General features: G+C 49.0%; 1 protein-coding gene across 3 annotated transcripts in view; it reads right to left on the bottom strand.

Annotated features, from left to right (window-relative positions):
• Window positions 1–292: 292 nt before the first annotated feature.
• Window positions 293–11,406, bottom strand: part of LOC135250330 (cytoplasmic protein NCK2) — a 62,277-nt gene continuing 51,163 nt past the window's right edge. For all 3 annotated transcript variants that reach the window (XM_064326527.1, XM_064326526.1, XM_064326525.1), the window contains 2 exons: window positions 3,540–4,285; window positions 293–1,812 (listed from right to left, as the gene is read on the bottom strand). In XM_064326527.1, coding sequence (XP_064182597.1) covers window positions 1,618–1,812; window positions 3,540–4,285 — 941 coding nt within the window. In that variant the 3' untranslated portion in view covers window positions 293–1,617. The remainder of the gene's footprint in view (window positions 1,813–3,539; window positions 4,286–11,406) is intronic.

The raw sequence follows: 11,406 nt of genomic DNA, 5'->3' as shown, positions 1-11,406 counted from the left end.
AAGAAATAAAGTACTGACAAACAGTCTCCAAACTGCCATATTTAAACAGACAATATCCTCTGAGGTTTTCTGCAACATGACCGCCATCTGTTGGTGAAGACACATTAATGCATGTACATGTGGGACATATAGAAATGTTTTGGGATGGTACAGAAGCATTTAAATACACGGAGCCATCTTATGATGATACTACTTGAAAAAATAAAATGGATGACTTGTGTATTTCTGTGGGTATCTAACAAAATGGTTGATTATGCCGTGATTCACAAGAAAGGGAAAATTCATTGTCACATTCAGTTGTTTTGCAAAACGTTTAATTGAACAAAAGTATTTCCATTCTCAGCATACTGTCAGAGGTACAGTACCATAATGTCAGATCTAAATGATTTATATATGCACCTTTTATTTCTTCTTATTATTTTTAAATATACATACAGTGGAAATGGGAATTAAATAACGATCCTCAATAACATTCAGACATTATACTTAAAAAAGCTCAGAAATCAGATGATCAACAGACGCTCATTGGTAAACAGACATCGCCGATGCAAATAAAACCATATCTTTTTTTTTTTTTTTTTTTTACTAATCTTGAGTTAGTGTCCACAATATGCTACAAATACATTTTTTTTACTCTGAGAGTTAAATAGAGAAGAACTGTGGAACTGGCGGGAGTAGTAGAGCACGGAGACGCGCAGATCACGGGTGGCACATTTGGTTGTATGTCGACGAACATTCAACTTCCTCAGCTTGGGCTTGAGCTGCACTTCCTCTGAAAGTCCACCAGAGGGAGCTCCTCCTCCACTCTGGCAAAATAACACTTCTTCGTATCATTATTTTTTGATTCGTTTTTCTATCTACATCTGAAGTCTATTCCTCCCTACAATCTTTCGGTATATTAAAGCGCTATATCTGAAGTGTAAAAACCTGGGTGTGACGAAGCGCTCGGTCATGCTGCAGTCTTTCAGCCCCAGAGAGGAGAGGTCATGACCCTGCAGGAAGGACACCGCAGAGGTCAGTGTGGCACGTAGAAGATCCTGTAGATTCTGATTATGCGCGTTGCGGTACAGAAGAACTGTAAGTAACAGAAACCTGCTTGAAACAAAGAGAACCTGGAGGTGGATAATACTGGAATCATGGGGGATTTAAAAAAAAAAACAAAAAAAAACACAACTCTCTCTTCCCTCCGTTCAACAAACACTCCCTTCTCTGCTTTCTCCAACTCGGAGAACAAATGTCACCAGACAAGGCATCGAGCGACTGCGAACAACGGTCACTTGGTGAAGACCTTTCTATAGTTTTAAAAAAATATATCAGATCGTGGGGGAAAGGCTGAAATGAACTTAAATCAAAAAACAGGCGTGGACTATTTAAAATGAAATTAAATGAAACGAAATGCGGCCAATGACGGAGCCGAGGAGGAGGCGGTCCTGGAGGCGGACTCTGAAGCAGGCTCATCGTGGCTCTGGCCCCGTCCACCCGGGGGGGGGTTAAAACTGAAATCGGGCGTGTACAGGGAAGGGGGGGGGGTCCTGGAGACGCTCTGCTCGGCGAAGAGAAAAGTCCAGAACTAAGGCTTGTCGCTGGGCGGGGCGTGGGCGGGGCGTGGGGGCGGGGTCACAGCAGCGGCCGGACGAGGTACAGCTTCTCCCCGTGCTCGCTGGTGAAGATGGGCGCCTTCTTGTAGTGCTCCACCAGCTGGTCCATGGTGCCGAAGCGCCGCTGCCCGATGCAGTACACCCCCTCCGCCAGCTGCACCTTGAAGTGCTTGTTCTTCCCCGGGGCCTTCAGGGACACCGAGAAATCACTGGGCTACGGAGAGAGGGAGGGAGAGGGAGAGAGACGGAGAGACGGAGAGAGAGGGAGGGAGAGGGAAAGAGAGGGAGAGAGAGGGAGAGAGGGAGGGAAAGAGGGAGAGAGAGGCAGAGAGAAGGAAAGAGAGGGAGGGAGGAAGGGAGGGAGAGAGACGGAGGGAAGGAAAGAGAGGAAGGGAGAGGGAAAGAGAGGGAGGGTAAGAGGGAGAGAAGGGTGAGGGAAAGAGAGGGAGAGAAGGAGAGGAAGGGTGAGGGAAAGAGAGGGAGAGAGGGAGGGAAAGAGGGAGAGAGAGGCAGAGAGAAGGAAAGACAGGGAGGGAGGAAGGGAGGGAGGGAGAGAAAGAGAGGGAGGGAGAGAGTGGTTGAATGTAAATCAATAGACACCTGTGACTGAAACCTGACTCTTGTTTACAAGTTCACAGCTCAAGAAAATACTTAATCTCTATTTTTAAGGACATTTTCATGATAACAAAATGCTTTATGATATCTGCTCTTGGAGTCGAAAATTGCCTTTGGTTTCTAAAGGGGTGCTTGGAAAAGAAAAGTTTGGGAATGGTTGTCAAGACACTATTCTGTACTACGGCCAAAAGGGGGCGCCATGTGTTCACACTGCAAATGTGGTTCCGGTTTTTGTGGGAAATACTGGAATCTCTTTGAGGCAAACTGAATTATAGTATAACAATAGAACAGGGCAGTTGTTAAGGGAATGAAACCAGGTAACCAGCAGGTCATGAGTAGCAGTTGGGCTCAGCATTAGAACCAATTTGTTGTTATAACTTATTGCAGGGCGAAGTACTTAACTTCAACAGCGGTACAAATGGATGATAATAATAATAATAATAATAATAATAATAATCACTTTACACTTAAAGCTTTACAATTTACAGACATTCTATGCTAGATAAATGTAAGCTGAACAATCTGTGTCCTAGATAACAGTCTAGCCAATAAAATGAATACAATGAAAAGCTTTACAATGATCATTATTACCTTGGCCGAAGTGCAAGGAGGTAAAACAAAGGTAACTGAGCGGGATGTAGCTGAAACAGAGTAAAATTAATGCCCCCAGCACAGAAAGCAAGGGAAACTCTTTAATGCCCCTGCGCGATAGGCCGCGTCCCGCTCGTGACCCCGCCCACCTTGGTGTTAGGTGTCGGCCGCGCTCACAGGCAGTGCCCTGGGGGCTGGCCTGGGGCCAGAGCGTGCGGTTGGTCTCGCTGCCTGTCAGTCTAGCGAAGGCCGGTTACGACCCGTCTGCGTGATTTCGGCTTTCTCTCCGAAGGGACCCCCGCACACGGGGCCGGGTGACCCTCACTCGAGCGCCCGGAAACGACCCGCACGCATAGCTCTCTCCTCTCCGCACGCGCAAGCGTGCTTTCATTCTGTAGTTCTAGGGCTGAAGGTGACATTTTCACTCTGCACTTCATGGCACGAGCATACAATGATTTTTTAAGAGAGCAAACCTTTGTTCTCCTACGGTACTGCCCCCATCCCATTACAACCCCCAAATACATCCCATCTCTACAGAGTGGGCTCTCTGTCCTGTCCCAGGAAGCCTCCCTCCCTCCCCGATACACAGAGGCACAATGCTCTTCCCCTCAACGCTCCTGACCCCGCCCGCCCAACCTCAGACCCCACCCTCTCGGCCACATCGCCCAATAACGCCCCAGAAAGCTCGATCCAACCACCACCCCCCCTTCCTCCTGGACACCCGATCGCACTCACCGAAGATTCGCTGTCCCGCACCAGGAAGTCGCCCTCCGCCCCCCTCTCGTTCAGCGCGCACTCCGCCTGGTGCCGCGTCACGTTGCCGTAGTACCAATCCTTGCCGGCGAACTTGCCGGTGCGCGCGGGCCCCGTGTGCCCGATCTGCGGGGAGTGGGGGGCCCCGCCGGGCCCCCCGGGGGCCGGCCCGTCGCTCAGCACCACCACGTAGTTCTTGGGCACCAGGCCCACCTGGCCCCGCCCGTTTTTGCACCTCCACCACTCGGGGTCGTTCTCCGGCTTCTCCACCACCTCCATGGTCTCCCCCTTCTCAAAGTTCAGCTCCTCCTCCGTCACCGAGCTGAAGGGGTACAGGGTCTGCACCACGTGGAGGACCCGCCCGCCGCCCTGCCCGTTGGCCAGCGCCGCCCCCCCGCCCGCCCGCGAGCCCGGGAAGCCGGGGGGGTCGGCCGAGGCCTCGTCGCCCTCCTCCAGGACGTAGTTGGAGGGGAACCAGCCCACCCGGCCCGAGTAGCTGCCCCGCCACCAGCCGTCGCTGCACTTCTCCATCACCACCACCCGCGTGCCCTTGACCAGCGTCAGCTCGTCCTCCCGCTCCGCGCAGTAGCCGAACTTGACCAGCGCCGGGATGTTGAGGTCGTAGATGCGCTCCGCCCCGCTGCTCCCGTTGGACGGGTACTCGGCGTCGGTGCTGGGCGTCGGCGAGGCGTCGCGGGCGCTCGTCTTCCTCTTCGTCCTGCCCAGGCCTGGAGGGGGAGGGGGAGGGGGAGAGAGGAAAAAGGAAGGGGAGATGGAGAGAGAGAGAGATCATGAGGCTCATATGCTCATTACTGTGAGCCTTACGTTGAAATGATGGAAACTTGTTTATTCATTTTCATACCTTTCTCTTTATTCACTTTAATGCACAACATCAAACATTATACCACATTTTCAAACTTTTAAACACATACACCTACACAGATGCAGACACAGACACACACACGGAGACACACACACGCGCACACACACACAGCAATAAAGAAAACCTCTTCATCCAACTGCACGAGGTTGCGTAACGATTATAAGTGCGGAGAACAGCTCAAAATAGGCCCCGCTTGTCAGCTAAACAAAAATGCAAATGTTCCCCCGGCATTCGAACGGAGGAGGGCACAGGTGCTTCATTAGCATTCATGTGAGCGGCTGAATTTTTTAGAGGATATTAACAGAGGCAAGGCAGAGGTTGGGCAGGCAGAAGTGTAATTGAGGCTGCAGGCTCCACTGTGGGCCCAGCACATAGGTAAACCCTTTAGGAACAGCTGAGTAATGAGTGAATAAAACGCAGAGATGAAGCGAGCGCTGGATGTGGATTAGTGCTGGGAATACGCTGGAGCAGTCCTGGCATCGTTCACAAACACCGAACTGAGAGGTTGTGGCCACGTGTGAGGCTGCTGGTAAAGGTCACCAATGACCTGCGTCCTCCACTTCCTCCTGAGGACGAGCCCTTCTGAACCCCGGTGTGGAGCCCGATTACCCTCCTCCAACTGCCACAAAACCAAGGGGGAGACCGGCAGCGTGACATCACACCGGGTATTTACATAAACACACGCAATCATTCAGAAAAGAGTAGCACGAGCATATGCAACCTGCTACATACACACACACACAAAATCAAATAGCTCCCTCTCTCTCTCTCTCAAAGACACACAAAATCTGATATCTCTCTCTCAAACAAACAAACACACATACACACACACACACACACACACAAAATCAAATAGCTCCCTCTCTCTCTCTCTCTCTGTCTCTCAAAGACACACAAAATCTGATAGCTCTCTCTCAAACAAACACACATACACACACACACAAACACACGCACACACACACAGAACGTTACTGCGGCCCGGAAGAGTAGGCTTGACTAAAGAGTAGACACACAGCACACAGCCATACGGCGACCTACACTTGCTGTTACCAGAACGACATGGCGCCAGACCACCTCAGTCAGCCGAAGAAGCATCGATCGCTGGTGCCACAGAGCAGCCTTTGCCCTGTCAAGCGCAGCAGCGGCTCGTCAAGCCGAATTCCGCCCAGGTGCCAGCACGAGAGACTGGGGACGCAAGCGGGACACATCCTCCGTTCCGCACGTCACGCACGCGCTGGTTTATTTTTACTGCCGGTGTTTGACTCAGAATCCGTGCACAACAACAGAAGGAGGGGGGAGCTTTCCTTTAAAGCGCTCAGCTTGTCAGCGTCAAGCGTCAACTCGAGGCGTGTGACGGGAACAGGACGAAACCTGGCACCTCCACAAAGGGCCCTGCACATCAGGGCCCGGCAGCCAGAGGGGGGCCTCGCCGCGCTCCGTTACCGCCGACAGATACGGGGACAGAGACGGAGAAAGAGCGCGGCAGAATGAAGGATCGTGGAATGCTAGCACTTAGCTTCTGCCGCGGTCATCACGTCAGTAACTCCCAAACTTTCACGAGCTCGCCAGCAGGCTTCTGTATTTACTTTTATGGACAGACGCAGCGATGACACACTCGCCTCGACAGTTCCTGGGTTTTTAACGCAGTTTTTTTAACGACATCAGTCAATGACCGAAGTGAAGACTTTACCGGGAGCGCAATATAAACTCCGGCTGCTGTCGAAGGCCTCGCGTTCACCCGAAAGCAGGCTGACAGGCCCTTCATACTCAGCGGAGATACACATCTGCCCTCAGCGCCGACAAGAGGAGTTCTCTCAGCGCCTCAGAAAGCAGCACGCCAGTGTCAACACTACGAGGACGACAAGGTCTCCGAACGAAGCCCGGCGGCCGCAAAGCCGTCAGCTTCGTCGAGCGCGCGGCGCAGCGGACCAGAAAGTAGCGGCGGGCGGCGAAACACCATCCAGGAGGAACGCGCTTTGGCGTAGGAGGGACGTTTTACCGAGGAGCTCGATCAGGTTCACACGGAGCGGCGCTACTCTCTGCTTCTTAAGAGCAGCGAGGAGAAGCAGATCAGCAATGCTGACAGGGCTGATTACCCAGGCGATGTAGCGCACATCAGAGGCCGGCTCAGTCTAGAAACAACGACGGGAGGCGGAGAGGAGAACTGAACATAAAGAGAACCGAACACCATCATAGTGCTGTATTTCTACAGCGCGTACCCCTTATCCTGGATGACTCACTCGCACACTTTATATTTAACATGCTGCTATCCATTTGCCACACAGCTTTTACGCACGCCTGCTTTCACAGCCTGACATTATTACTGAAGTAATTCAGGGTGAGCTCATTGCTCAAGGGTGCCCCAGCTTGGATCTGAAGCAGCAGGCCTTCCTTGATGCAAATCCAGTCCCCTTGGCAGTACATCACACCAGCACACGTTTGGGACGCGTTCCATTTGCATACGTTTTACGAGCTGAATCCCTCTCGCTGAGCGGAGAGGGTCCAGAACATGTCAGCCATAAAGAAAGGTAGGGAATTGGACACTGTCCTGGGATCCATTACCCTCACTTTCCCTACAGTTGCATTTCAGCGGCAGCAACTCTTCAAAGCTCTACGCCCATCAGCTAAAAGGGGTTCTAATCAATCAGCCAATTATCACCAAAATGGCGGAGTCAGAAATCCCTGCGCGCCTCTTCAATGTTGGCTAATGCTGCAGCTGGGGTCGGCTCCCGCACTTCCTCCTCCAGCGGGGTCGGACTCACACCTTCAGCTGAATCAGGAGACGTCCGTGGGAGGAGGAAAAGCTCGATCGGGACTGAGTGCTGCACCACAGACTGAAATATTCTGGGCTTCCGTACAGCTACACATCAGTCAACAGTTGCACTTTCCACAGAAGGGGCCAAAGGAATCATACCAAAGCAGAAGAGAGCACACGCCATGCCACAAACAGTAAGGCCACAGCTTAAATTCAGCAAATCAATCAATAAATCAGTTGGGAATTAAAGAGTTTCACAAATTAATCTGCACAGGCATCTTAATGGTGTGTCTCCACACATCTTACAAGACGGGTCTGAAAGTCTTAAGATAGGCTATATCTTGAGGGGTGCTGATAGGCCCATCCTGGATGGATTCCATGGTCTGTTACTGAATCCGACCCATACCAGCACTGACCTTCGCCATCAGCTCCACAGGGCAACATTTGGCTCAAGTGTCGACACTTATAAAACTCTGCTGATTGATCTGGCACCTTTAAGTCTATCCAATGACCTGCACCTTTGCAAGTCAGGCTGGCACAGAAAACAACCTGGCACACAAAACCAATAACATGACCAATAATTTGTCATGGTATTTGTTTTCCACCAATCACTGATTGTATCATTAGTTTTACATGTGCTAAAAGGTTTTGCACATGCTAAAGGTCTTAGAAAATCAGACCCTTAATGTCTTCCTCTGACTCAAGTCTGTGCCAGCCAGACTTCTGAATCATGGCACGCAAAAAGGTGGTGATGACATCACATGCTTCAGAGAAGAGCACATGTTTGTCTGTAACCTCCTAATTCGATAATGGAGGTTAGGTTGTAGCAATGGGCGCTAATATCCATATGACGGTGCATTCGACTACATTCGGCCAAAAAAGGGTGAAAAAGCATAAAAAGGACATAAGTTCAGGCATCTTCAGATATGGTAATAGCTGATTAGGTAGCACAATATGTATTCACAAGGGAAAAAGCAAAGAATCTCAAACATAAAAAACAACCATCCCATGCATGGGTTTACCACTCGGTACAGGAGGGGCACACAGAACTACGGACACGATTGTGGAATTTTTTATTTATATATTTATTTTACATTTCTTTCAGCCGCGGCTACAAAACACTGTGGGGGAAACATGGATGATTAATAATGTCTTATGAAATGCCACAACTGTCACTGGGTAGACTAAAGGCCAGGGGGACGGCGACGGTCGAAATGTCAGTGAGTCACCAGACGCAAACGCTGCGGCGCACAGCGGCGGACAACAGCACATCTTTATTAGCGGCGCTCTGACACCGGATCACCTCGTTACGGAGAACCTCCAGGACTATCACGGGACCCCCCCCCCCCCCCCCCTCCCACACGCCAAACCATCGGCGAGACATCCGGACTTCAGCCGGTCAGCTCCCGCACCGCAGAACCACAAGACCAGAGAGCCTACGGCTACGCACGTTGTCACGGAGACAAATGCCCGGCAAAGGGCAACGCAGCCTGCCAGGGCATTCCAGCACGAATCCACTCTAACCGCACATCAACAGGTGCCACGTTTGGTTCGGTGAAAGAGGCACGGTTCTGTTTATCCCAGCACACTGTTTTGAAGGACAGCACCCCACGGAGTAGTTTTTGCAATACGCAAAAAGACCAGTCAGGAGATAGCGAAGCAGAAAGCAATTGGTGCAATTAGGAGACGCGTGATACTGTGGGATGGTGTGGGAGGCCACCGTTAAGAGCCGTAATGGACGTCACTCACCCTTGTCGCATGATCTCATTACTGCAACAATTGCCTTCTCTGTAGAAGCTATTTGTTCCCAAATGAGCCAATTAACACTAAAGCTGCAGCATCATGACCGGAAACTCTGAAGCGCCCGTCAATGAGCAGATTATAGCACGTCTCCCTAACATCTAGGAATGCTTGGAAAGTGTTCCGTGCAGCTAATGAGAGGATTTAACAGACAGAGTAGTTTGCAGAAGTTGCAAAATGGATCTGAAATGGTGACTAGCAATCTGAAGCCCACTTGTAAACTGTACCCTGTACTATGAGTTCACATGGCCTGTGTATAAACAGCCACACATGACTATGCTTTTCTCTGCCTCATCCACACACACATTACCCACTGAACAGCAAGAGACCATCACACACAACAATTATTTTAAATGTGTAGGCTTGTGGTAGGCTAGTATTTTCCAATTGTATCTAAATATTACATTTTAGAATATACTGTATTCGAATGGTTATATTTTAAGTAAAGTATATTTGAGAGTTGGGGGACAAGTGAGAGCCCTAATACACCCTGTAAACTGTGAGTACTTCAGCGTTACTTCAGCTCTGACCGGGTTTATACAGGTCGAACACACACAAAACGTACACTATCAGAGTGATATGTACTCTATGTCAAAACTTAATTTAACACTGAAATGTTTGCTCTGTAGCACTCATAGTTGAGTGGAATACAATCCCCCAGATAACAATAAGCACCCTTATCATAATGAGACCAGGTCAAATGGAGGGCACAAGAGAAACTGAAATGACTTCTCAGAAGAAAAAAAAACAGATCCACTCAGTTTCACATCCTTTGAACTGATAATAGTGTTGCTTGCTGATGCATCACTAGTACTCAGGAATTTTTGTGCAGTTCAGTTGTTTTATTGCTAACGAAGCAATAAAGGTACATTGTCATGAAAATGTAGCGCCAATAGAAATAACTTTCATTTGTTGTGTAATTAAACACCTGCAGAACTAAAAAAAAAAAATTAAAAAAAATCTAAAAGGATGCTATAAAAACGTGACAGACCCTGGGAGCTCTGCCTGACTTCAAGCACTGCTTCGCATCGCCCATGTTAAAACATTCCAACGCTAATTACAGGAGCTAACATCAACATAGCCTACTCAACAGGGGGAGCCAGTGTGCTTCTCCAGTGATGACAGTTTTTCTCCCACACCTAAACTATCATTACCATTCATGCTCTCAGGAGATCCCCCAAATCCACAGTGATTTACACAGCTTATCTTACCAACTAAACCAATTTACACTGCTGAATATTCACTGAAAACACTCTGGTTAAGTGCCCCACGACTGTAGTTCCCCATCTGGTATTTTAATCCACAAACTTCAGTCTATATTTCCTGCCACCGGACCACTACGCATCACTGCAGCCATATTAATATCAGATGTGATCGATCAATCATTATACATAGTTACAGCAAATTTCTTATATGTGAAGGGTTTTAAAAATTGAATTGTTGGTGAGACTCATAAAGAGTTTCTTGAAGGAAAGGACACTTGATCAGAGACACAGAAACACAGACCTACCGCAACAATGGCACAATAGGGCCATCAAACTACCTGCTCTAAACTGCACAGACAGTAAGATTAGTTGGCGTCCAGAGGGGGCTGGTGCTCTAGAGTGTAGGGACCTGGTAATCTCCATCACAGTTAATTGGAGTTTAGACCTCACTCTGTGTCTGAACACAGACAGCACAGTGAACCCCAACTCCAAGAGCTCTCATTGTTTAATAAAGAGCCAATTATCCGCTCTTCTCTACTCCTTACCTGCAAAACCCATCCGAACAAAGTGCCAGGGCTCTGTTCTGGGCAGAAAATGCAAGAAGTCTACCCCACAGCAAGAAATATGCTAGACACTCTCCATGTGCTGACAGACAAGTTAATGAAGCTTTCAGAGCCGCGTCTCCAAGTCATATGTTGATATGACAGATTTTTTTCTGTCATACATTGTAGCCTGTGTAAAGGTCTCTGACTAGCCTTTCTTGTGTCAGTCTCATATCAGATCAGCACATCATCAGACTCCATCAGCGACTGAGCATCTGGAATTTATACAAACATCTGAATGAACATAACAGTCACAGATCAGACTACTGTCCTTAGATGTATAGATGAGTGTCCTTAGATGTACTTCTGACCACCCTTAGATGTACTGATGACTGTCCTTAGACATACCGATGATCATCCAGAATGTACTGTAGATAACTACACAATTATTGTTCAGAAAGTGATTTTTATTCAGTGGCCTTTCCCCGCCCCCTTCTCCAACCCCACTGATCCAGACTCATCATTCATACTGTCGCCCACATATTATCACTTAGACATTAATCATCCGCACTGACAAGAGACACACCTCTCACACTCCTGTTCAATCCAAACATTTCGCAATACTTATATCTCATCACGCCCACAACCACATCCACGCTAACAC

Source organism: Anguilla rostrata, chromosome 3 (assembly GCF_018555375.3).
Source record: "Anguilla rostrata isolate EN2019 chromosome 3, ASM1855537v3, whole genome shotgun sequence".
Taxonomy (NCBI): Eukaryota; Metazoa; Chordata; class Actinopteri; order Anguilliformes; family Anguillidae; genus Anguilla; species Anguilla rostrata.
This window is presented reverse-complemented; position numbering and strand designations above follow the sequence as displayed.